The sequence below is a fragment of the Gallinula chloropus genome (assembly GCF_964237585.1).
Source record: "Gallinula chloropus genome assembly, chromosome: 3".
In the NCBI taxonomy this organism is placed as follows: domain Eukaryota; kingdom Metazoa; phylum Chordata; class Aves; order Gruiformes; family Rallidae; genus Gallinula; species Gallinula chloropus.
Window position 1 is genome coordinate 111,043,747 of NC_140087.1, and position 27,994 is coordinate 111,071,740.

At 35.3% G+C, this 27,994-nt stretch overlaps 1 protein-coding gene across 1 annotated transcript; it reads right to left on the reverse strand.

The window, feature by feature from the left end:
- SMC6 (structural maintenance of chromosomes 6) lies at positions 1–27,947 on the reverse strand (the record flags this gene model as incomplete). The annotated part of the gene is made up of 26 exons (XM_084262391.1): positions 1–578; positions 1,848–1,945; positions 3,657–3,809; positions 5,073–5,178; positions 6,538–6,663; positions 7,163–7,308; positions 8,086–8,223; positions 10,473–10,643; positions 11,925–12,005; positions 12,941–13,076; positions 14,536–14,696; positions 16,306–16,420; positions 16,549–16,750; positions 17,857–18,035; positions 18,957–19,121; positions 19,618–19,706; positions 20,079–20,225; positions 21,306–21,404; positions 21,501–21,620; positions 21,798–21,899; positions 23,218–23,298; positions 24,064–24,125; positions 24,666–24,802; positions 25,812–25,917; positions 26,685–26,802; positions 27,804–27,947. The coding sequence occupies 26 exons, from the start codon at positions 27,945–27,947 to the stop codon at positions 470–472; spliced, it is 3,291 nt and encodes a 1,096-aa protein (XP_084118517.1). The 3' UTR covers positions 1–469.
- Positions 27,948–27,994: the final 47 nt, after the last annotated feature.

Here is a 27,994-nt window from a genome sequence, read left to right on the forward strand (position 1 = left end):
TCAGTTCATTGTTTATTAAAATATTACTTGAAGTTATACAAAATATATTTCATCATTTCCAGAAGACAAAAAAACCCAGAACAACTGATTAAAAAAGATGTACTAGTCAGCAGTTAAAAATATCAACATCTCATCATCAGAACTGTGCTTATTCCTGGTATTTCCCCAGACAGAATTTTTTAAAAAAATACAAACAAACCAACAAACCAACCAAAAAACACCCTCCCCCCAAAACCCCACAAGAAATAAACAAACCAACCAACAAACCAACCAAAAACCACCCTCCCCCCAAAACCCCACAAGAAATAAACAAACCAACAAACCCAAAACAAAAATAAAAGAGGATCCTCTTGCTTTTCCTGAGAACATTTAAAAAAGATCCTTTTATTCAGTATCAGGAAGCACTAGTTTTACACACATTAGTACACATTTATCCTCAGCAGTATGCCACAGTCATGCACAGCAAAACTTATTGATCTTCTTCTTTGTCATTCCTATTTCTGAAATTCAATGTTCTTTGGCCTCTTTCGGGATCTGGCATTCGGAGAATTCGAATATGGGAACTCATAGGCAGAAAACTAAAAATAAAGCATTCATCATTGAAACAGTGTTTCTTCTCCACAAATTTTAGTATTTCCATTTGATTCTTTCCATTACATATTACCCTTTAAATAACACCATCATTTTTCTTTGACAATGTTAAAAAACAGTAACCTGGGGTGAAGTCCTGGCTTCACTGAACTGAAACTGGAGTCAGCTTGAGATAAACGCTGACTGATTTCAATCACATGATTCCTAACAATTCAATTACCTCAATTATAGAAAAGGTACTAGCAAGAGAAACTCCAAACTAAATATGGTGACATACAGTTCATATTTTCCTTAGAGATCATTTATACCTGTGTAATCCCTCACATCATCATACTGAGAATGAGCAAAGTCACTAAACATACATTTATATATAAGGCTTCTCCCCCAGCCACCCTAAACATATTTTTACTGAAGGTGCCTCTGTACTTGTTAAATTAAGTATCTGCTGAACCTGTAGCATTTAATAAAATATAACAAACCCAAGCTGCAGTTGAATTATAAAACTTTTAAACTGTAACCATACGTAAAAATCCTCATATTTATGGCATACAGTTTAAGAAATTCCCCCCAAAGCATTTGCACTTACACAACAGGATATCGTTATTCTACTTCTTATAGATTTTAGTAAGGCAAAACAATTAAATCAACTTCATTTTGAAAACTGCTTAATTATGTTTCACAGGCTTCACTGATTACATTTGGTTAATAGAGAGAAGAGCTGGCTGCATAAGGCTAGTTGGTGACTGTCTCCTTAAGCTGGGCATGGATTCACAAGGGACTTCCATGGAAGTTTTTAAATAATTTTGGACTACCATATCAAGATAAGAAAACAAGGAGTAAATTATTGGTTTCTAGATCAGTAAGAATATTTAGAAAGCAAACAAACAAAACCCCCAACCATCAAATGACAAACATTTTGAAAGCACTGTAGTATTAATAGGAAAAAATGCAAAGCCTTGTTCATTTTGGGAGGTGTGAGGGAGACACTGCACTGAAAGCTACCAGGAGCCTACTATACATAATAAAACATTTCAGAAAGTTGGTCTACTTAAGGAAAACTGATTTAAGGCCTCTGACATTACGTAAGGAAGGGCGAAAAACTTATTAAATTCCCAGAACCATCAGCAATGAACTGCTTAATTACTCATGTTCTAGTACTACAAAAAGCAAAATTTCTTTTATTTTTTGAAGTTATACTCCTTGCAATGAACTCCCTTGTAATTATTCTACCAGAAAATACAACACAACAGTATTACCTCATTGTCTGTGGGGTGAGCAAAATAAACTGTCGATGATTCTGCGAGTCAGCCACCTTTAGAATCATATCCATTGAAATTCTTCTGTTAACCATGTCCTAGAATCAAAAGATTTATCAGGTAGTGATACCGACCATGTACTTCACTAACCTATTATTGCACATATTAGGACAACTGTTTAAGAATAAATTAAACAGAAAACATCTTAATAGAAAAACCTAGCAGAATTAATTCATATACAGTAAAGCTTAGCTAAAGAAAAACCTAATAAGAACTAAGCTGGAGAAACATTAGGGTTAAACTCTAGAAGCTCCAAATTATAGTCTGGGAAATTCTTAAATTCTGCTGCTTAGCATATATGCACAATGGAAAGCTTCTATCAGAACAATCACACACTCCTACTCACAATGTTTTTCCATCAGCTTCGATACACACATACTTCTTTCTTTATTAGTATGCTGAGATGAACTGCATTTTAGTAGAATAAGGTTAGCTACAAAATCCTGCCTCAAAACTACCTGAAAGGATTTAAGGCCTGCATGAAACCTAAGACAGTATCTAGCTTGTTTTTATTACGATTATTAGTGATGTTATTATTAAAAGTATTTTGAACACAACCTTATGCATTAGGCTAGTGGGAAGCTACTATCAGCAGGGGTTAAAGAAAGCTCTCCTATACAGTTACAGGAGACTAGCTATCTCCCTTGCAAACGTGCTGATGGAGTCCTCTGGTGGTGGGTCTCCAAGATTACAGCAAAGTAACTACAGAACGCAGAGACCGTTAAGATAGCACTTACTGGCACAGCAGTGGCAAGACAAACCATGTGAAATGTATGGAACATGGACACGGAAGTTCTCTGCAGGGCCTACTGTTCTGAGTATCCACCCTTTTCTGGGCCAATGGATAAACTTCTGCACAACAAACTTGTAAGAGGACCTAAGTTTTGGCAGTCAGCAATGACTGCTCCACCACCTTAGATACTTACTCTCCCTTTTGAAATTCTTTATATACAGAGTATATAAACTTTTTTCCCCTCTAGGTCTGTGATTCCCAGTAAATATAAATCAACTCTCCCAATGGATAGGGGAGGGACACTGAAGGCCAAATTAAATAATCCAGAATCAACTCTGTCTCATAGAAGTAATTATTTTCTCAAACCATACCACACTGCATCTTAATAAGGAGAAAAAAAAAAAACAAAAAACTTTTTAAATGGTTAATCATCTACCCAGGGAAGCTGTACACAACGATGAGGTTTATCAGTTTTAGTGGACATCAGTATTTACTATTCAATTATTCTGCAATTGATCATCTTGGAAAGATGCTACAAGGTGAAGTACAAAACAAGTTTGAGTGGCAACAATAAATTCAGTTGCTACACTTGCTCTAAAAAAACCCAACCCAACCCCCACATTAATCTCAAAATTGGTAGAAGTAAATGCTAAGCCCAGAACTGTCACAGCGATGTGTAGAAGCAACTAGTTACAAACACAATAACTAGTTCTTGGGGAGCTAAAAAAAGCCGTACTTTATTAGGTGTTTTTTTGTGCTGAACTAAGGTTTAAGTATGTAAAGCAACAGAGATGCTCACAGTTCTGTGTAACAACTTCAGAAACAGGATAAGCTTCAAAAGTTGCTAGGTAAAACGAACAAGATCCCCAAGAAATTTGAGAGATTTGGTTTTTCGTTTGGCTTTTTATTTATTACTTGCAGTTAGCAACAGTCTAAGCAAATATAAATAACAACCCAACCATTTCACTAATACACACAAATCAGAATGGCAAATATAGTGTAAGTTTAAACTGTACCATGTAGACATCAAATTCATCCAAGCATCTGAAAGGAGATTCAGTTATGGACCACAAAGAAAGAATGAAACAAACTGTTGAGAAGGAACGTTCTCCTCCTGATAAGGCTTTCACGTCATTAAGGGCAGCTCGGTCTTCCTCCCGAGGCTGAACCTGGAAATAAAACCCCCACATTAATACAATTTTGAAACCTGACATGGAGACTTACTGACAGAATGATCATTTTAACAGCGAACACATTACATATGATCAGATAGAGATCACCTGAGGACAATTTTATGCACTTTCACTACCACTGCCATGGTGGAATGGGAGAGCTCCTAACTATTTCATAATGCATTTCACTTTTTCCAACACAGTAAAATACAACAAACCAACCAAATAGTTCTGTCAGTGCTTTCTTACTCAATTCTGGTTTTAATTGCTATTAAACAATGTTTAATAAAAGTCAACCAGTGCAGTTATGTTATAGTAAAATCCAGTAGTTGCTAGCTTCAATGGAAAAGCAGGTGATTGATTTACAGCAGGAGTTTAGAAGATCAGTTTCTTTACTGGAACACAGGAGACATTCTGAACAGTCCTTTGGTTCCATTGGTTATGATGACACCTTGTGGCACTCTCACTTTAGGAATAAGCTTAAGCATTTTCTTGTCTTGCTAAACACATTACCTTTAACAAGCTAAGAAGGAAACTAAAGATAATTTTGGAGTGGGGTCTTTTGGTGTGGTGGTGTTTGGTTGGGTTTTGGTGGGGGAGAGTGGGAGGAATATGTTTCTTTTTTTCAGTTTCCCTACCTTGACTAAATACAGATCTCTTGCATGAGAAACATGAAAGTTTGAGTTTTTTACATACGTATCCTTCACCTGTTTAAACACGACTGTGTCAACATGTACTGATGTTGTCACTACACAGTTTTCCACCTAATTCCTAAAAATGAACCCTCTTATATAAACAAAACTAAATGACACTGTGACTATAACTTTTTTGGGGGAAGTATGTTAACAGATACACAGAAAAAATACATAATATTGAAGCTTTCAGCCATGAAAAAAAATGTTTAAGCAACAACCAGAACAATTATAGAAACACAAAAATAAAGGCAAACTACCTATGAATGAAACAGGAATGAGTAATTTTGAAAGACTGGCTAGGGTGACTCGTTAATAAATTCTTATCCTCAGCATAAAAAGCAGTTCAAATTTATTCCATGTAATGTAGCAACCTGCCCATATAAGACGGCAATATGGTTTTTGTTTTGTTTGTTTTCAACAACATCCTACAGTTTAGCATAACACATTTTCAAGAGGGGGGAACAATTTATCCTAACCTTTGCAAAGCATGTTCTAGCAGCTGATATTAAAACCAGAAATAACTGTTCATTACATAGTATAATTGAAGTCATATAAAATAGCTTACTGTTATTGAAAGTGTCTCATTCTTGTGGTCAAAAAGTATTTTTCCAGAGCAAGCTCGAATACGCAAGAAATGGTCAAAGTAGAGTTTACACCGTAAAGAAAGGAGCCTTAAATTGTGTAAATGAAGTAAACAATCATTAGGTCAGAAAGTTTTAAACTACATTAAACAGTGACAACAGATTTTTACCATCAATTCTATGTGATAATCTTAGATATTATGCCCTGCTTCAGTAGTAACATTTTTCCAAATCAATTATGCTCTCAAGTGGGTGAAGATACTGGACATCAGTTAGAGAGAATTACTGACACAAAGTAACAAGGTAAGAAATCCAGCTATACAGGCTTTGCAATTTCTAGAACTCTGTTTCAATAGACTAGAAGCTTTTTATAACTTGCTTCCACAGTTTCAATACAAAATGTCCACATTCCACTTCTTTCCCTATTAAGTATTAGGGCTGCACAGTAAGGATACTAAAGAATTTACGTGGACTCTGCTAGACTCTGGGAATTAAATAGTGTTAAGTATTCATTTCTCCCCCAATCATGGGGGGTGGTTCCTGGGATGAGTTCCTTCATAATACATCACAGTTCCTTCAAGAACAAACTATGATTCTTTAGCACACCTTCAAGTGGGATTCATACTCAAACCTGGGCACTAGGAACAAGATTCAGTTTGACATACATGAGGATGATAAGGCAAGCAAGACTCTGCAAGTAAATCTTACCCACCACTATTTCTGTACTTCCACTTGCAAAGGATGGGATTCTCCTGAATGTTACTATTTGTCAGGATCATACTGACAACCCCCTCCAAATCCCAGATCAAAAAGCAGAGCCAACACAAATACCCCTCAATTTCTGCTGAAGAGAATGATAAATGATAAAGGACTGCACTGGAAAACAGACCATCAGTCCCTTTGAAGGGTATAGGATGTTAAGGGACTGAAGCAAAGGGTGTACCCCCAGCGTGGGCACCCCGTAAGAAAAGAAGCTCTCAAACTGCAGAATCTCAGTAGAGATCTTGATGCTTTTTCAGCACAGGGCACAGAAAAAGGTTTTGGCCCACAACGAAATTATGTCAGCACAGGACCACTGATTATACTTGATGAAAATGAGTGACAACCCAGACGATCTCAATGCCAATATATTACTGATATTTTGCGGACCAAAACCAATGCTGAAACAGAACTGCCTTGAATTCAGTCAGCACACTCAAGGCCTTTGGTCTGAAGTAAAACAGAAGCTCCCATTGATCATATAGTTTTTCCAGCTGTCAACCCAAGCTGCCTCTGAACTGTCAGGCATGATAGTATTGGATGTGGGAGCAAGATTAGGTTAGAATCTGTGAATACTGCCTTAAATACATGTCATTCTCACAGGTCTGCTCTATTAATTTCACCCTAGACTATGGGCACCACATGTTAGTTCATCTAAAAAACCCTGAAATAACAGTAAAATTAACTCACCTTAAGAACTGATGATATATTCTGAATCTCTGTGCCATTATTTCTTCCAGCAGATTAATAAATTTCTTCAAAATCCTCACTTTACTGTTGGCATCCTCGTATCTTTCCTTTGCATCATGAAATTGCCTGTTTTAATTAAGAAAGAGCGTAGGAACAACATGCTTTAGGTTAAAATGGAGCAACTGTAAATGCTAAAAATGAATTAGATAAAACATTAAAATCAAAGCTTTGTGAGAATTTAAAGTTAAAAGCTTTTGATGAGTCAAGTGAGACAATATTCACAAATGAAAAGGGATCAAAAAATAAACTTCACTTTTAATTCTTAATGCTCACTGCATGACAGAACAGAGGCGAGTCATGTTCATACCAAGTAGCCACAACTGGGATACTTCTAAACACTAAGGGGGTATATGATAATTGGTAACTTGATATGTCTAGTACAGACACTGCCTAAAACCACTAGAGGGTAGTTCAACACTCCTATACCTAGCACATTTCTGAATCTTCGTACCTGTTTTAAGTACTAAAAACACATATAATAGCACTGTGAGTCCGTAAGAAAACTTTCCTTTCCCCTGTCTTTCCCATCTTACCTGAACTACTTTAGACATTAAAGATGACTTACTGTACTATTTCTTCTCTGTTTCCATGGCGATTATTTTCTGAATTTATCCTCTCTCTCAAGTGATTCATTTCTGCATCAAGGCTCTTAACAGTTCTGCTGACCTCAATGCGCTCGGAGTAGATTTGCCTAGCTTGTGCGATTTTTTCCTAAAATAATGTTTGAAACTCAGTTAATTGTTACATTTAAAGAAAAAAAAAAATCTGTTTAGTTTTCACAACAAATATTTTGCGCCATAGAAAAAAATAATGTCTCCAAGCAAGAACAATGCTTTTTGTTTCTTTCTTTGTGTACTGATCACAGCAAACCTAGTTGTCATTAACAATTTTTACTAACAGCACTTATAGGTAGGCAGTTATTTCATGCAAAGAACTGTATTTATCTGAGAACTTTAGTATGTTCACAGTTGTTTAGCTAATCCAGATAAATAAGGAACCAAATTCACTACATTTAAACAGGAAAATCTTCCAAAAGTCTTTGTGGATGCAATTTCAGAGTTACTTAATAAAGCTTCATTAGATAAGTCTTCAAAAACTCAAGAGGTCCGTACGAAGACAAAACCTAGCATCTAAAAGGCAAACCAGCATTATTCAATTGAACTTAAACCAGAAATTTTAAGGTTAAGTTATTTTAATCTTTTCATTGCAAACCACAGAAGAAAGAGCCCTAGATGGATAACCCCTAACTTATCTGTCAAGGCAGAAATGGTGCTCTGCTAGACAAGAAGAGGCCTAGTTTCGTTTATACAAAATTACTTTTCCTTGATTTAGATGCAGTCAGCTTAAGACACAGCTGAGAGAACACTAAGTGTAGCTGAGTACTAATACAGCCCATATGATGTACAAGTGGAATGATTTATTATTAAATATTAGAAAGATCATGACCATCTGACTTCAATAACTCCCCACACATACACACACACCTACCTCTAACACTTTTTCTTTGGCAACTAGTAATTCTTTATTTTTTTGTATGCAAGCCAAGTGTTCTTTCTGCTTGTCTTCACAGTGTTGCAAATAACGTTTACAGCTATCAACTTCAGAGTCAGCTTTGTTTAATTCATCCTGTTCGGAATAAATCAAGATGCGATAAGCGAGCTGTTTAGGGTAGATTTCTAAGCATCTCTCCAATGATCACTGACTTATCATAGGTAATTAAGTAGTTTTTAACACTGTCTAATTCATTCTGCTTTCAGTAAGACTGCTCTAAGCTTTAACAGCAACTTAGCAGAAAGTCTGTGCTCAATTCTGACAAAGGCATAATAAATGCTTGTAATGTTTTTAGGAGTTATATCTCAAGGGGATGTTTAATATTTGGAAAAATAAAATAAAATCATTTTTCCTAAACCTCCAAAACCTACATTTATTTAATACAATACATTCTAGTCAGAACTTCGGATGCCTGTGTGACATCAGACACAACTGCATTTCTGTGTGAAAATTCAGTGTCCTGCTACAGCTATAATATGGTGTAGACTATGGCACATTCTATACTATGTAAGTGTTGTTACAGTTGAAGTGATACCATATTTTTCCAGAGAAGCAAAGAGCTATAAAGAATTACATAAATTAGAAGACAAATTTCTTCCTAATAGATAGCATATCTTAAACAAAAAAAAAAATCCCAAAAACCCCACTGCAAAACAAAACAAACGCCCCAAATAATCTCAAGCCAAATAAAGAAACAAAACCAACCCCAAAACCCAAAATAATCAACAAGAAAAGAAACCATCAACAACAACAATAGATGCTCTTACCTTTTTCTAATCCTGCTTAAGCCAGAATATGCTGTATCCCAACAGCTCATTAGACAACTGTAGAACACATAGTAGTGCAACTAACCTAAAATCCTTTCTGCAATTTACAAGTTGCCCTCTATTGCTTAATAACTAGACAAAATTACTTAATAACTAGCAATAATGTTCTAAATTTTGAATCACAGAATCACTAGGTTGGAAAAAACTGTTGATATCATCAAATCCAACCATACCTGTCTTCTACTAAATCATATCCCTGAGCACCTCGTCTACCAGTCTTTTCAATACATCCAGGGTTGGTGACTCAACCCCCTCCCTGGGCAGCCTGCTTCAGTGCCCAATAACCCTTTCCGTGAAGAACTTTTTCCTGATGTCTAATCTGAACCTGCCCTGGCGCAGCCTGAGTCCATTCCCTTCGTCCTATCACCTGTCACTGGGGCAAAGAGACCAACACCCATCTTTCTAGAACCTCCCTTCAGGTAATTTTAGGCAGCAATAAGGTCTCACCTCAGCCTTCTCTTCTCCAGGCTAAACCCCAGTTCCCTCAGCCTCTACTTGTAAGGTTTGCTCTCCAGCCCCTTCACCAGCCTGGTTGCCATTCTTTGGACACGCTCTAGGACCAAGATGTCCTTCTTGTAGTGAGGGGGCCAAAACTGAACACAGTATTTAGGTTGTGGCCTGACCAATGCTGAGTACAGGCATCTATTGTCTTCCCTTAAATGGTTCTCCTTTTCAAATAGTATTTACCTTTAGAATTCCCATATTACATAAATACATTAGTTATAATGTATTTCCTTACCCAATTCCTTCCACTTTTTGTTGCTCTTGCTTTTTTAACTTGGCCTGACTACACAGCAATATATAATTCAAATGAGGCATATAAAAGATTCCTACGGTGATCTTTCTAAGTTTTCCCTCATTCTATCCTTCTACAAATTTACAGTACTGTAAACACACTGTTATTCCCACACTCAAATCATCAGTTCTTGACAATGCAAGACTGCCTTCCATTTCACAGTATCAAATTTTGCATGTCACCACTTGGCTATTTATCTTAAGTCTGTGATTTCCAGGTGTCTTCTTGAAGAACTAAACTAGGTATTGGTACCTTATGTGATTATGCAACTTTATAAAATAATAACCATTTGATATAGAACTTCAAATGGCATTTGAAATCTGAGCAGTCATGAACATTCTTAGCCAGGCCTTATCAGAAACAAGCAAATAAGCCAAAACAACAAATATGATGAACTAAAATAAAAAGTCAAGGAAAAAGGTTTTCCTTCCTTTTCAGCCCATGACTACAAATGCCTGGAAACAAACTCTCTTTAAGAATAACACACTATAGGAACTACACTTAATAATCACATCATGTTTGAAATATTGCCAAGCTTATTTCTTGCCATGGTCTAGAAGGAATGCTGTATTTCCACTTTCAAAGGTAGACCTTAAACATATCAGGAAGAAGCTTACTCTTTCCTCTGGCCCCATTTTAACCTCACTCCCCTTGCCACACAAACAAAATTAATTAAAAATACAACATTCAGTTGTTGCTACCTTAACTGGTTCAGCAATTTCTTCTACTCGATGAATTTTTTCTTTCAGATCTTCATATTTTTTTTCAGTCGCTTGAAGAATATTTTTCAGTTCTTCCAATTTTCTGCTTTGTTGTTCCATGTCTTTTTTTACAGATTCCATCTTAGCCTTATTTTCTTCAACTTCCTCTTCCTGTCAAAGAAGAACAAAAGCAGAAGACATACATTTGCAAATTGTTGTACACAGTTCATTTTATTATTGCTATCAGGGCACAAGATTGTATGCAAAATAACTATAACACCAATAAAAATATGAACAGCTCAATGTAGTTGCCACTAAAGCCCAAAAGGAGACACTGACAGATCTTGTAGGAGACCACTCAATCAAATCACCAGAGTGGAATTTCTAATTATATGGCTGAGACTTAAGGGGACTTTGTTTGGGAGTTGTGATGAAAAGACTAAAGGGGCAATGATTTTCTGAAGTCTTAGCCATGTTAATATTTTGCTACAGTAATTTTTAAAACAAAAGATGACTTCACTCTAGATCTGTGACAAGAGCATATACATCCAGTGTAAAAAGGAATACAGGAAGAGTAAGTGGACCATCACTGCTCAATAGACATCATACTGTTCCTCATGAATATAATCATACACACTTCCTGATCTGAAAAGACAAATATTCTAAGACCTGGGAAAAAGAAATAAAACCAAACTCTGTGTTTTTAAATTCTTTCTCACGATCACCAAGTTGGAGGTGCAGTTGACACACTAGAGGGAAGGGATGCCATCTAGAGACCTGGACAGGGTTGAGAGGTGTGCCCATGGCACCACCAGATATATTACAGGAGACACCAAACCTTTTCCTATTCTTTAGGTACTATGCCTACCTTTTAAGAACACATGGATAAGAACAAAAACTTTGAAGAAAGTATCATACTACCATGACCCTTCCTTAGGGCGATATATGAACTTTGAAACTTCTGCATGGCAAAGCTAGAGCAAAGCAAGAAAGTGTGGGTTCAGGGCAGAGTAGCAGTGCTGTGACATAAATGCTGCTCCAGAGTGGCCATTACCTATGCTTTGTTGGTGCCACTTCTGACCTCCAAACCTACGGAATTTACTTCTCACCAGTCAAGAGTTTTACAGTACTGCAGGTGTGGAATGAGAAAAGAAAATGCACAGACTATCCCTTTACACCACCACCTTTCATATGGCTAAAAGAAAAAAACCCAAACACAACCAAACAAAAAAATCCCCAACACACAATAAAATAAGAACTCACCAGAAATTAAAAAAAAAACAAAAAATTGCCATAATTGTAGGCATTCTTTAGAGCATTACATTCTTCACGATTTACCCAGTTTGTACGCTAGTTGAAAACCTACTTTATTTGCTTATTTCAAAACACTGTCAACATTATAAGATATTTTTTCATATTCCTCTTAGATTTAATTTGGTACTTTATTCTTACTAATGTACGGATGTCCACTGACTCGTGTTCTTCTATATTTTCAAGATCAACAATTTCTGCATTTGTTGTTCTTATTTTTATCTGAAAAGAAAAATAAAGTAAATATTCTTAAGCTTACCTAAATACCAAAGTTCCCATTTCTTCATTTAAGTCAACACAGAAAGCAACACATTTGGTCTTCTAATTTCATTAATGCTTATAAAAGCAGAACTCTTCCCACTTACCTACAGAATCCATTTTTATAATATATAACTTGTCCTGGAAGTTGTGTGCACTTTAAATCATTGTTACTGCCATCTAACATGAAAGTTAAATAAAAATACTTGATTTTTCCTTGAAATATTTTTTTTTTCAAAAATTTGAGTCCACGTGCCAATTTTGGGTTTTTTTCTGGTTCTTACTTGTAATTTATTGAATATAACCTTATACTGCATTGTCGTACGCTACCTACCCGCAACATCATTGGACATCACAAATATATATCCTACCTACAAGTATTGGAAAACAAAGAAAGATGACTAATAATTGAAAAATAATTTACATAGAAAATAACATTGAGAAAAATTAATGATGAAATATCCATATTTCATAAAGGCGAGATATTCAATGGGTAAAGAATATAAATTAAGAGCATGAGGAGAAACAAGATTCTCAGAACGAAGAGGCAAGGCTCAATAAAAATAAAGGAGGGGGAAGCAGGTAAAAGAATCTTGCATCAAATATTGTGACAACTTCCTGTTTGTGTCGAAAAACATCAGAGGTTTGTGAGATTTAGCACAAAAATAAAAAAAAGAGAAGATAGCATACAGAAAGAAGAGCATAGGCTAGAATTCATGTGACCTCAATTGTTCCATCCTAAACAATGAAAGCATATTACAAAAATAAACAATACAAAAGCTAACAGCCGAAGTAAAGATAAACAGTGAACATCACCCACTCAAAATATATTGCAAAAATCAAAATGAAGTAGGGAAAGATGGACCAATTTCTAAACATTAACTTTGTACCTATTTTACCTGTAGGTGTTTTTGCTGTCGTTGATGACCACGAAGATGATCTTCATTCTGCCTAATCTCGTTGTCAATGGAACATAAACGTTGCCGATGTACTGTCACCTCTGCCTTTTTATTTTCAATTTCTTTCTCCAAGTGTCTTTATAAAAAAGTGGTATTGATATATATTACACAGTTATTACTCATTACACACTCAAAGGAACACACATACTACATCCATGACAAAATAAAGGGCAAAAAAACATCACCACGCGCCCCCCCCCAAAAAAAAAATCTGAAGTTTGTTATGCACTGGATGGTTTGAATGATCAGTAAAGAAAGACCAAAGCTCTACAGCAGAGCTCGATGACCAGCAGATAGCTATTTGATGGTCCTAATTTAATGCCTAAAAGATAAACCATTCATTTGAATAAGCTGTAACATCTGCTAGTAATTTTTGCAGAGGCCAAATGTTTGAACCTAAATAGTAGTTTTACTTCTAAAATACTACTCCATCTTGAGAGAAAATAAGTACTCTCATTATGACAAAACACTTCCACTCAGACAGAAAATAGATAAACAAAAAGTGAAAAAAAGTATTTTATATAGTCTCATACTTCTTCTAGAAAGGAGATTCCCAGAGATTTCTGTAATTATTTCAGTTTGCATTTTTAAAATAGAAATAGCGCTATTTTTTACTGCTGGCAAGATTTTTATAATCTTTCTTCCCTGCAAAAAGAACGGGAAACTTTACTATATCACTGTAAAAAAATGGAAGTGTTTAATCCAACTTTTGCTTTAGATGTATGAAATGGACTGATTAAGTCTGATCTCTGAATCGGTGTTTAATAATTTTTTCCAACATTTTTCTTTGCTGGGATACACCACTCCTGAGCTTGGAAAAGATGAGCTTTGAAAACTAGCCAGTTTTCCAGGGCCCCTCTTTCCTCCAGGGCTTTCTTTGATTGTACTTTAACAAGTAGATCCCTGAAGAGCCTCAAATGGAAAGTACCCTATTGCCACCAACTTTCTTGGTGACAGTTCAACTTGAAATATGTTTGGCTTTTCAATCTACCATACTGAAAGTAATGAGAAAAAGCCACAACTAAAAAATAAAATGGGGGAAGTCTTTTTTATCAGAAGCACCTGAGAGAAGTCAAAAGCATGAGAAAATACAGATGCAAAGTTTAAAAACAGTAGGACATATGCCAACATAGTTTTAGTTTGAACAATCAGGTTTCCTTTAGTGTGCTATGTTACCACTGTTCAGGCACTGGATTTTTAAAGAAACTGTTTTGACTCCATACTCGTTTTCAGCAACCATTAAAAAGCCAGGAAGGTAGTTAGATTTCCTGGAGTATTCAAGCACAGCAACCCCCTACTAGCTGGGCAAGATTTACATGTCACAAGTTGAAAAATATCTAGGTACAACTCAAGATTGTACATATCACAGAAAGGCATTGAAATAAGGAAGTTTTCCAGAATTCTATGAAAGGAAGTGTAAATCTCAAAGGAAATTAAGAGACTGGAGAACAGTGTATATGAAAACAGACAAATATGCAATTCCACTATTCACATCAACAAGTGCACTTTTAAAAAATACATTACAAGGTGCTAACCTTATATCTGCTTCAACATCCACGCTTAGGAACTTGGGTCTAACGTAATCAGAGGAGTAGTATCGTCTTTCAAATACTTGATCCCCTTCAGCAGTGAAAGCTTCTCTACAATTTTTTGGGGGACGATTAGACTGCATTACTTCACGAGCTTTTCTGCTACTCTGAAAAATACAATGGCATTATACCAACAGAGCAACCATAATTAAATTTATCAAATTAAAACTCATCTAGAAGTTCTCACCCAGAAATAATTTCAATTCCTAATGAAAAATAATACTCACAGTAATGAAAGAATGTGAAAAAACATTGTAATGTCATGAATGTGCTAGTTTTATCAAATAAAGCATTTATTTTCTCAAACCCCACATACTTAGTTTAGCTCCCCATTTCTTTTATTGTATAAAAAATTTATCTGAATTTTAAGTTCTATAGTCTAATTAGTCCCTCATAATTTGAAAAATTATACACATATAACAAAACAAACACTAACCAAAAGGTCACTATGCATAGGTATATTTAACTATCAAAATGGAATACACATGTGGGAAACAATCTTCAATTAAAGTTTGGAGAAACATGCTGATAAAAAAACCCCACTGTCAGTGCCAGATTAAATGTCTTTATCTGAGGGAATTATGGTATCCATTCATAAGTATATTTCTTCCAAATAATACTCACTTAATTTCTTTCAGATTCAGTTGAAATTCTTTAGGTAGGGCTCAAAAACAGTAATAAAGAATCAGTGGTTATGTAAGGCAGAGGAGGAAGAACAGAACTGGCATTCCTGCCATGAAAAACACCTAGAAAGTTCAACTGTTACACATCCCATTCAGTAACAACAACGCTCGCTAAACCATCAATCAGCTCTGCACTAGACTGAGCATAAACTGCCTCTTTTCCAGCAGAAATGTCAGAAGATAAACTGGGACAGGTGGTTTTGGAGAGAAACAAACTCCACAAAACAAAAGCATCATTAGTTCTGCTGCTCATAAATGTCTTTCCTTTAAAAAAAAAATTTAAAAAATTTTACCTTTGAAAATTTTACCTGTAATCTTATCTGCTGGAGCTAGTATCTTCCATAGTAACAGAAAATCAAAACTCAATTAAGCTAAGAAATAATTATGGCAGAAATCAGTTTATTAACATGTTTTTATGGTTATCCAAAAAAAGATTCTTATCAAATGGTATGCAATATTAATTCACCTCCAGTTACCTGGGGTAACCTCATTCAAATCCTACTTAATAACTGATTATTCCTTTTTTTATTTGTTTTCTATTTTACCAGACTCCATCCAGAATCAAGTTTCTTTGCACTGTCTCAAATGATTTAATGCTGCAGAGTACAAAGAGGCTCTTCTTGTTGTGGTAGGTGCGAATCCTAACAGGTAGCTGGTAATTTAACATAAAAGTGAGTTGAATATCTGAGAGGGAACTTTTGAACTCTAAAGCACAAGCCTGCTACAGCTACAACTGGTACATAGCTACCACTTGCTGGATACAACTGGTAGGGGCTATACAAAACTGACACATCCTGAACCCATCAATTAATCAAGACATAGGATAGAGGCAGCAGAGTTAGGAGGCTGATCACATGCACAAAGACTATTTATACTAGGCAACTAGACCACTTAGAACCCCAAAAAGGTGGTGGTGAACATCTTTCTCTACCTCTTTTACCCATTACAGACACTATCAGTGAAGGTAACCTATAAGCTCCATACAAAGAGAAAACATTTTTCTTTAAAGATGAAAAGGGAATGTGAGCCTTACTTTAATCAGCAGGATCGTTTCTATACCTCTCACATCAATCAAAGAATTGGCAACCACTGCATTGTCTATTTCCAGTACTGTGAGAACTGATGGGAATTCTGGATGATAAACTCCTCTGAAGAAAAGAATAAAAATACCATTCATAAAGCTCACAAGCTCTTTACAAAGAAAATTAGAAGTAATTCTTTTCAACTAATAATTTCAATCATCAAGGCTAAGCAATAAAATTCAAACATAACTTACCTCTCTCCAACATGATAAACTGTATTCTGAAATTTATTTACAATTATTTGGGGTCTAAATCCACGTGGATAGTACTTAGACATCAGTGACTGAAGGGTTCTTTCATCACTATGATTATCACAGCAAAATGCCTGAATTAAGCCCTTTAAACAAACTTCAACGGCCAAGGTCAGCTCAGCATCTTTTAGATGAATGAAAGCTCCTAAATAAACATAAGGGACAAGGCTTTATGAACTGTAGTGCATTTTTACCACACAAGGTTTTTATTTAAAAAGTTAACTAAAAGATAAAAAACTCCACAGCAGACAAGCTACCCTGAGAACACAGACATATAACTGAATACTCTACAGCGACACCTATACATATTTGGAGACCAACATTTTCTTTTAAGATCTCTGATGATTTACTACTAGCTTCCATAAAGCTACCCATTTTATGGCACGTCAGCAGGACTGCCTAATGACTAAGATTATTCATTAACAATTTAATGCTTTAAGGGTGAAGGCAGAAGAACAACTATGCTGCGAGTTAAACATGAACATTTCCATGTATCACCTGTTTTCAGTAGTACAGGTATTTGCACGGTATTACCCTCAGACTTACACAGAGTATGCTGAATCCATCTCTCCCATTCATAAACTGAAAATAGCAGTCACTGTCAAAAAACCCTATGAAACCAAACTTTCCAAGAAAAGTCTCAATTGGTTCTGAGCTGCTCCACGCAAAACATCAAGTTTGACAAGCCCACAAATCAGCCACTGAACATATTGAACAAAATCTGTTGGAGAGCTGGATAGTGCTATCCACCAAGGAACAAGCAGACAAATCACAGAATCACTAGGGTTACACAACCCCCTCTCTGGGAAGCCTGTTCCAAGCCCTGACAACTCTTTCAGAGAAACTTCTATTCCTAACATCTAATCTGAACCTGCCCTGGTGCAGCTTTGTGCCATTCCCCTTTGTCCTATCTCCTGTCATCTGGCCGAAGAGACCATCTACAAAGTGCAGTAGCCTGATGCTGCAGGGTGTGGATGAGTCAGAGGGATGTACTGAAAATTTATCATTGTAACCTTATAAAATACCTTATAAAACCAGCTGGGAAATAAGGAAAAACAGTAGGTGTTAGCTATATCATGTGATAAAAGGATGGAAGCAAAAGATAACCTACCAGGATAAAGTAGGAAGTACAGAAGAAAGATGTATCTGAAGCTCCTTAGAAAACAAATAGCTTTGCTAAAAGATCGGTTTACATCAGCAGCCATGCAATAAATCCCATGCAGAAACGTCTTTTTCAACACTCATTCTTACCTATAGGTCCAATAGGTTTGTGTTTAAAGCGCCCTTCCCTATAAGCTGTTTCAACTGCTTCAAGAAATGCTGGAATATGTGCTCCAAATCTCTTCAAGGAATTTGTTTTACTATCTTTCAGCTGACTCAGTTGTTTCTGCTTGGCTTCTAGTGCTTGCTTCACATTAGCGTCTTCTCTCCTAAGACAACAGGATTTTTTTCAAGTAGTAACAGTTTATGAATTCTTAATTACATTAACATAGTAATAACTCTCATTTTTCAAGTATTATAACAGGACAGATTATCTAGACCTCGATACTTCAGTGTACAGCTAGCTACACACATGCAACAGTATTTTTATAGTTTCAAGAAACACAAGACAAAGAAGCAAGAAATTTCTACTTTGCAACAGTTTTACAAGTTTTTTTATTTCTAACAATTTCTAAACAAATTTATTTCCCATTACATGCTTCACATAACTGTTGGTTACAATAACTGAGGAAAGACATTTAAACTAATACATCAAGTATAATAAGCAGCAATTCTCACATCTCTAAAGACAACGAATGACATCATCGTAATCCCCTATAATAATCATTGTTCAAGTTCAGGCTTGCAAATCAAAGCCAACCAGTGCTTTGTTTTTCTCACTCAGGAATTTGAAGCACTTGCTTCAAAGCCTCTAGAAGTTTGCCTTTCACAATAGGTATAATAATTACCCCTAAATGTATCTATTTCCTTATCTCATGCTATATATCTTATGATATGTACCAATGTATTAAATAACATGAAAAGATTTAAATAATCATCTGTCCATAGGATAAGAGAACCAAGGACAGATGGCTGAATGAAGAAAGAGCATTAAACTGACAGTATGGATTTATATCAGGCTTTAAATCAGAAATAACTCACACCTTTATTGACAACAATATTTTGATAATTTTTCAAAAGTTTCTAAATTAAGTCATGCTGTGCCAAAGACGAAAGTTTAGTAAGCCCTACGATAAACTAGGAAGAAAAAATAATAAATATTGAAGCCTAATACCTCAGGGAATGCAGGTACATAAGGGGAGACCTCTTAAAACAAAGGAAAACAGTAACATTCAAAAAGCATAGCTTACCTAAGTCTAGTATGCTCTTCCTTACACTTATATATAGCTTGTTGGAACTGATCCACCTGTTGACCAAGCATTATTTCTTCATCATGGAATGCCTTCAACTGTTCTCTTAAGTGTGAGATTTTCCTTTGCCTTTCCAATTTTTCAGGATCTGAAACCTGATTAGCACTAGAAAAGATCATAATTCAACATTTTAAAACCATGCTGATGATTTATTAGCAATGCAAAGTTTGGTTTATTACCTGTATCATACAAAATATCTCTGCCTTGGAAAGTTCGATTTAAGACTCTAGGCATTTACAGTATCTACAAAGCATAAATACCAATTAATGTTCTTATGTGTAAACACAACATAACTCTCCCCAGTTACATTCCTATTACATTTAGTTTAAGGTATATTTGTTTTACAACACCACTAAAGCTAGAAAATGTATGTTATCACCAACAAAAAAGAAAAGTTGTGGGATTTTTTTATCTTCACCTTCTAGTCAAAATCTTGATATAAAAAGCAGGAATAGATATATTTAAATATTTAATTGGACCCTGCTAAAATGTACATAAATATTTGCTGTTATGGCAGATTTTATCATTAATCAGAAGAGCTCACACCCTGCATCCCTTTACCTTAATAAGCACATACCATAATCATTCTATCTGTGTTTACCTGATTTTCAGTTCTTCAATTTGTTTACGTAGCTGTTCATCATCTTTTCCCAGACGTCTTAATTCTGTTTTGAAACGATTATAAAATACCTATAAAGGAATTAGGTACAGTAATTCAATAAACAGAAGCAAAAAAAAAATGTCAAAAAAGAACTATTTTTATGTAAATAAACACTGAACTGCGTCAAAACAAACATAACTTGAATTTCAAGAATCTGAAAAAGAAATAACACAGTTAACTGGAATTGTATTTATTTTGACCTAAGCTTAACACCCATGTAAAGGTATAAATCCTATAATCCCAAACAGAAACTAGCAAGTCAGCCAAGATATTGTACCTATTTTGAACTGCACTATGGATTCAGGAAGCCTAGACACAAATGGAGAAGTACATAGGGGTAGAGCACAGACAAGATTAAAGCTTTAAATCAGTTATGAACTTTCAAAGTTCTTTTTGCCTACCTCAGCTTCATTAACTGCTTTTCTTCTTGTCTGCACATCAGCCTTCAAAGAAACACACTGAGGATGCAGGGCTTGTGCTTCTTCACTTATTGCTATTAATCTGTCCTGTATTGCCTTGTACTTTTCTTCTGCCTTATTCAGTTTTACCTTTGGTGCAAAACCAGAACGATACACAAGTAGTAATGAAGCAACATTTTCTTCAAAACCTCTTCATGCTACAGAATATAACCCATCAGATAGGTCTGTTTGGGTTTTTTTTTGTTAAATAAAGCAAGTCATTGCCACTATGGATAAGCTAAGAAGAAAGGTTATAAAGGTACACATTCAGGAAATCAACAGACCACCAAATCTGTGAAGTAAGCAGCAATCTTCTAAGCCGTGGTTTACTCATAAAAAGGACTCTTACTACAATAAAGCCAAGTAGCATTATATAGAAAGAAGTGAAACCAGATTCTGGACAGTGTTTCTTCAAGACAGACATGTTCAGCCGTAAGTAAAAACACAGTTGTAAAACAAATACTTTTTTTAAACTTAAAAAAAAAAAAAAAAGAAAAAGAAGTGTCAGCTTAGAACGTTTGGAGGAAGAGTTCTAATGACTGAAAAGCTCAACATAGCGATGACTAGTGTTTCTCTACAAAAGATATATTTCATATGTGAATATGAATGTTTGGCAAAATTATTCTTGTTCATTACCTACAGAAGCCTTAACTACCATCCAAAAAGCCTGCTACTTTTCTAGATATGTCCCAAAATCAGACACTGATCTTTTCTACAGGCAACAATACCCAAGGAAACCTATGTGACAGATCTCTGAAAGATGCACCAATGTTACAGAAATAGGCATCAAGTAAACACTCCCAACAATAAAACAGTTTAAATAACTGCTGATATATGCCAGCAATATGCTGGTTATCTTAAATTCCCTGTCAAAATAACATAACCCTTACCTGAAACAAAAGTATCACCATGAAAATCCCACACATACAACCCTAACTAAAAAACAGAAAACAAATTGTTCAATGAAATGTGGAATGCAAGTGATACTGTTTTGTTTTAGATGGCTAAAACGGCACATAAATAGGAATATCCTTAGCTGCTAGTGAAAAATTGAGATGTTCAGTTCCAATAGCTTACAAGCTAAAGGACAATCATAGTCAAAACATTATTTTTATTCATAAGTCAAGGAGCCAAAACTAGAGTGACATCTGGCTCAAATCATACACATACCTTGCCTTCTTCTCGCTTCTGAACAAACTTTGCTGTATTTGCTTCTTCAGCTCTGATGTCTTCTTTGATTGGCTGTATTTCTTTTTCCATCTCACCCACCTAAATCGAAGCATATACTAGCATGTATCAGAAAGTCAGCAGCATATTGGGAATAAAGTACATTTTATAGGAGAAAACATTTTAACATGAATTTACCACTGCCCATGCCATTTTATGTTTTAAATCTTCTAGTTGATTTCGCATCTCATTCACAAACCCAATGCTTCTGTAACGGTCCTTGTTCTCACAATAAACCTTTCTGAGTTCTTGAAGGCGCTTAAAAAAAATAGAGAGGTTCAATCTTTAGTGCAAAAAAAACTGTGATAGGAGAAAATCTTGTAAAGCCATTTTACATTTCATGTCATTGAGAACTAATGAAATCAAAATTATGTAGTTTAACTCCTCTAATCTCTTCAGTTCTCATCTCTGTACTAGTAAATAACTTTCACATACCTCTACTCCTTGGTCTATCTGGATACGTGTATTTTCCTTTGTTTTCATAATAAATGAATAATCTTCTTTCATTTGTTCCAGCTGAGTTGCCTTCAAAAAAAACTAAGAAGAAATAAAATTATGCACATGTCAGATTCAGCAGCATATCTAAGTGAACTTTAAATAATTACCACAGAAAGAGCACTAATCCCTACCTCAATGCACGTTGAATGACACTCAAAGTAAAATAATTGCTGGGGTATTTTTGAATAATGAAGTAACTCAGCAGTGTCATATTTTTTTTTCTCTAAAGACATTGATAAATTAAGAAAGAAACTTAAAAAAAATTGGTTTTGCAAGTGGATGACTGATACAGTCACATACTGGCTCTGGCTGTGATGAAGTTGAATTTTCTTCAGAGCAGCTGTTATGGCACTGTGCTTTACTTGCATGACCAAAACAATATGATAACACACTAACATTTTAGCTGTTGCTGAACAGTGTTTGCATCAAGGCCTCCTGTTTCTCACTCTGCCATCCCACACTAGTGGGATGTTCAAGAGGTTGGGAGGGGATGCAACCAGGCAGATAACCCCAAGTAACCAAAGAGATATTCTGTTCCATTAAATATTATTATGGTTTAACCCCAGCCAGCAACTAAGCAAAACAGCCTCTCACTCACTCTCCCTGGTGGGATCGGAAAGAGAATCGAAGGAGGAAAAGCGATGAAACGTGTGGGTTGGGATAATGTGCCCCCCTTCCTTCTTACCCACACTCCATATTCTGAGCATGATGTCATATGGTATAGAATATTACTTTAGTCAGTTGAGGTCAGCTGTCACAGCTGTGGTCCCCCTCAACCACTAGTGCACCCGCAGCCTACATACTGGTGGAGTAGTGTGAGAAGCAGAAAGGTCAGTGGTAACAAAAATATCCCTGTGTTACCAACACTGTCTCAAGTAAAAATCCAAAAGACAGCTCCATGGTAGCTGCTAGGAAGAAAATTAACTTTATCCCAGCCAAAAACAATACAGTAATGCTCAGAAATAAAAAGGGAGAGAAGAGGATTAAGGATAGCCATCTTTTGCTAGGGAGTTTGCCTGACACTGGTCTATCCAGGAGAAGTGATGAGTAATTGCCTTTGCATGTCCTGCTTTGTTTTGCTTGCCTTCTAACTCCAGCTTTTCCATAACTTCGTAACCATTTCTTTTATCTTAATGCACAAATTTTGTTACTTTTATTCTTCCTTTTCCCTCCCTCCATCCCAAATTGGGGGCAGCAGAAAGACAAGTGAGTGAGTGGCAATGTGATGCTTTGCTGCTTACCTGAGTTAACCCACAAGAAGGCACTAAAATGAGTTCTAATTTATTTTCCTTCCAAATGCCACCTCTAAAAATCAGTATTTTAATGTTCAATCAAAATCTTAAATGATTTTTCTTACCTTGTACTTGTCACCTTCATTTTTAGACTGCAAAAACTGCTTACTCATCTCTTGGGTTAAAACAGACACAGGATTATCTACCTGTAAAAATAAATTAGTTTCATTTTATTTTAAATTAATAAGTTCTTGCATAACTGAATAGAATCACAGAAAACTTTGGATTGGAAAGGACCTTTAAAGGTTATCTAGCTCACTCCCCCTGCAATGGCTAGGGCCATTATCAACTAGACCAGGTTGCTCAGAGCCTGACCTTAAATATTTCCAGGGACAGGGCATATACAACCTCTCTTGACAACTTCTGATAGTGCCTCACCACTCCCACAAGGAAGAATTTCTTCTTAATGTCTAAAGTCTACCTTCTTTTAGTTTAAACCCATTACCCTTTGTCCTATCACTATACTCCCTGATAAAAAAAAAATCCAACTCCATCAAGTACAAAGCAAAACCAGGACTTAGAAGAAGTAGGGAACAAGGAGAACTACGGACCTGTATCCAGGCAGGTAACTGGCTTCCAGAATGACAGTGCCTGTATTTTCCCATTTATTTAACAAGATCAGCATTAGCAGTTTTATCCAATATTATTTAATTTCTCATTATTTAATTGATCAAAGTACTGCAAACAGTTGCCCCATCTGTTCTTACAGAAGTTTCCACACAAAATCAATACGTACTTCATTGTATGGGGTATAAATTTCAATTTCCTTTTACCATTGCATTTGATCTTCAGACAGAAAAGCTGAACCTCTTTCATTTAACAAAATGGAATATTGCTTTTTATTTGAGGAATTATAAACATCAAACACCAATGGCTTAAATTGCACAGAATTTAAACTTTCTAGCAATTACCTGTATATTAAAGTGATCCAGTATTCCTACGAGTTCCTCTTTCTTTGAAGAAATTAAGGTCCCTAATGATAAAAAGAGAAAGGAAAAATACCAATAGGTCCAAGTTGAGACACATAATGCCACAGCCTTTTGTTCAATCTGGTGGTTCTTAGCAAATGTAAAAAAAAGATTAGTATTTCTGCAACATAGATTTAGTCATAAATAAAAAACATTGGTTGGGGTTTCAATCTTTCCAATATATCTGCATTTGTACAGACAGACTGCCAATTATAGTCCCTTTTTGCCTTCTAAATTATCTGTCACAAAATTTAGGTATATTTGCAAATACAACCAAACCTCAAAAAAGTCTAAAAATTACATTCAGCCTCCTGACACCAGCAGTTTTTCATAAAGACAAATACTGTATGACCTCACATCATGCAGAACCTGACACAATTACTGTTGACATGTTAAAATATTCCAAGGTAAATGCAAAAAAATGGACATCATTATTCATAAGTGATGAATGAAATGAGAAACATCTTTTATTAACATCAAGGCATTTAAAGCAATGAAAACATCTAAAGAATTTCTAGGACAGAAAAACACAAACTACCACCAACCAGATTTGCTTTTCAGTCTGTAACTTCTGTTGCCATCCAAAGTAATGCGCTGATTCACAATAATAGAGCTACCATACAGTTCTGGTTTAAATGCATCTCTACCTTGGTTCCGCAACGTTATGGAAATATCTGCAGAACTAAAACATAAAAATAATTAAAAAGACAACTACAATAAGTTCCAAATTTACCAAAAAAACCCCCAAAAAACAGAACATTCTTGTTTCTAGCAAAGCAGCCAGAAAGGTTGCCTCACAGTGACCTGTTTACATCTTCTTTGTTTCAGATAAATGATGAACCACAAGCAAAGAGTTGTCAGAGCAGATATCTCCAACCTTTTCTTCCTGTCTGAGTGCCCCATCTTTAGGTTGCAGAATCAAGTTTTTTTGTTGTTGTTGTTGTTGTTCTCCTGTCCCCAAACTGCCTTCTAGAGCAAACAGTTGCTTAGCCATCCCTAACTGAAGTATAGCTAAATGCTTAAGGCAGTCTTCTAGAAAACAAGTTATTATACATAAGGTAGATACTCAAAATGATTTTACTCCAAGCATCTCTGAAAGGAAAAACCTGGGGGTCTGAGTTACCACTTTATATAAACGTAAACTTTTAGACAACCTGTTTTATCTTTTTATCGATTACCCTACAGATGTTATCCCCACTCCTATAGAAGACATGAATCCATTTTCTGCATCTTTAATAAACCACCTGTATGTCAAAGTCTTTATATTGTATACTCATTCACATCACCAGGAAGTCAGATAAAGAATTAACTTCATTGCTTACAGAACAACTATAACCACTTTCCCATTAATTTTTTCTAATGAACTCAATCCTTCTGTAAGATACTCAAGTCCATCATGGAAGTAACACCTAAGAACTGGGTAATATGCAGGAGAGAACACTATGTTAGCTAGTTCAGACATAACAGCATAGTACTGGTAAATTACTAGTAAAATGTCTAATGTGTTTTTTGTCCGTACTCTGAGTTGCATTTATTTTTCCTTTAAATATGATCTCTTCAGTGTTATGCTTTTTATTCAAATTAGTAAATTCAGTAAGAGAACAGAGAAAACAAAGATGAAACCATCAGCTAAACGGAAACAATCACTAAACAACTTGTTCAACCTTAAAAACTTACAAAGTTTTACTTACGTTTCTCCATCTCGTACAAACATTTTTAATGAGGAACCTCTGTTAGTTGCAGTGGCTTTTCCACCAAGTCCAACAATAAGTGCAGTTAATACAGAACTTTTTCCACCTGTAATAGAAGAACTGGACTTTTTAAGAGTTCTTTACCCAGTTGACCCCATTACAGTTGGGTTTTTTTGTTTGTTTGGCTACTTATGTAATCATGCACCAAAGTCCAAATTATGTATATATTGAACAGAGAGAAAATAGTGGTAACTCTGGAAAAACATCTGCCATTTCCAAGGCTACCCCTAAAAAAAGACCAACAAAAACATGCTGAGACAAGCTTGTTACTTCTATTCATTAATGTGCATTCAACAAGATGTCCTATCTCAGGAAGGATCTCCCCTTCTTTACAAGAAAACAAAAAAAAGTATATAACACAAGAAATCGAACTATGTATATAACTATCAAAAATGTTTTTAAACTCTTTCAAAATTTATGTTTAATTTTTGAAATTTGCTCTGCAAAAGTGAACTTGCATAAATAAGTATGTATCTCTTCCTTCTCGTATAACAGTTTCTACATGAATTATATTCTACATGAACAATTACTGCATAGAATAAAGAGTATACAAATACATTTCATTTAAATATAAATTTATCTATGATTTAGCTATGAACTGATTTATAGTCACATTATCTTTTGCAAATCTCCAAATTTAAGACCTAACTTTTTCACTGGCTGTAAACTACTGGGTAGACCTGCATGGTTCCCAAGTACAAAAGTGAATGATTCCTAAAAGATAGGTAGTGATTCTTTCACAAATAAAAATACATCTTCCAAATTATTAACAAAAGTGTTCTTTCACAAAGAGATGATGCAATTAATACTTACTTCCATTGTTTCCAACAACAAAATTGAGATTTGATCCAAACTGAAAAGGGCCCAACATCGAATGGCACATGAAGTTCTTCAGCTGGATACTTTCAATTATCCCGACTTCCCCTGCAGTCTAAAGGATTAACAATTAAAACTGGTGTTATGTATGCATTTTAATGAGATACAGTTTATCTATCTTAATGAGAATTCAAATGATAGTATGATATAAACCATCAATGGTAGCCTACAAGGAAATCAGAGGTTTTCACAACACGATGAAAAGTTGCTTGCTACAGAGCAGTTACATAATAGAGTAAGAGGAAAACAGTTACCAAAGCTGATCACTAATCCATCCTAAATCTCAGTTGTCCCCATAATTAACCTATAATTAATACAGCATAAGAGATTAAGAACATAGATTCTGCACAGCTGTCAGCAGCAAAGAGCATCATATAAAGACTTTTTTGAAATAATACTATTTGTGAGAATTCTTAGCACAACCTAAAAAAGGGGAAATTAAATTAGACCCAGAAGAAAACGAAACTAGAAATGGGACAGCTCACTGTTCAAATGGCCAAGGATTGTTTTGAAGGGAAATTTTAGTTTTATCTCAAGTGCTTCAGAAAAGCAATGTTTTCTGAGAAATCTAAGTCCTCAGGAAAAATAAACAAACCAATGACACAGAAGAGCTGCTGTTCAAAAAAAATTAAGTGAGTAATAATGCTGTATATATGAAAAAAATCAGCCAGTGTCTTCTAATACACAAGACAGTATCTGTAATCTCGGCAATTATTTTTTAGAAAACCTTCACCAAATTTAGTATTTTTTCTATTTTACTAGAACCATAAACCAAATATACCATACTTCTATTAAACAATATCTGGTTCTTTTATTTGGTTATTTGACAGTTTCAATAGTATTAATTCTATAAAACCAGAATACTGTTATTTTATCATCAGCTATATGACACAGTCAGAATGCATCATCCCAGACAGTACCTCTAGTTTCTTTTATATTGGTTCTACTGAAGCCTACACACAGGAAATTTATTTCAGCATCAACCACAAGCACAGAACTTTTCTGTATCAACTTTTTTAGTACATCCCTTCCTCTCCAACTATTGAAACAACTTACTGACAGTGAAGAGAATGTATCATCAGCTGATAACTGTGCATTTTCTTCTTCATTAGACTCATCACTATGTTCCTCTGTGTATTCTTTTCTCCGCCTTTTATGGCTTCCACGCTTTGAAATGCTTTCTTCCTTTCTCTTACTCATGAGTACTGAAGAATGAAAGTAACATAAGAATTTAGGTTTCAATCTCC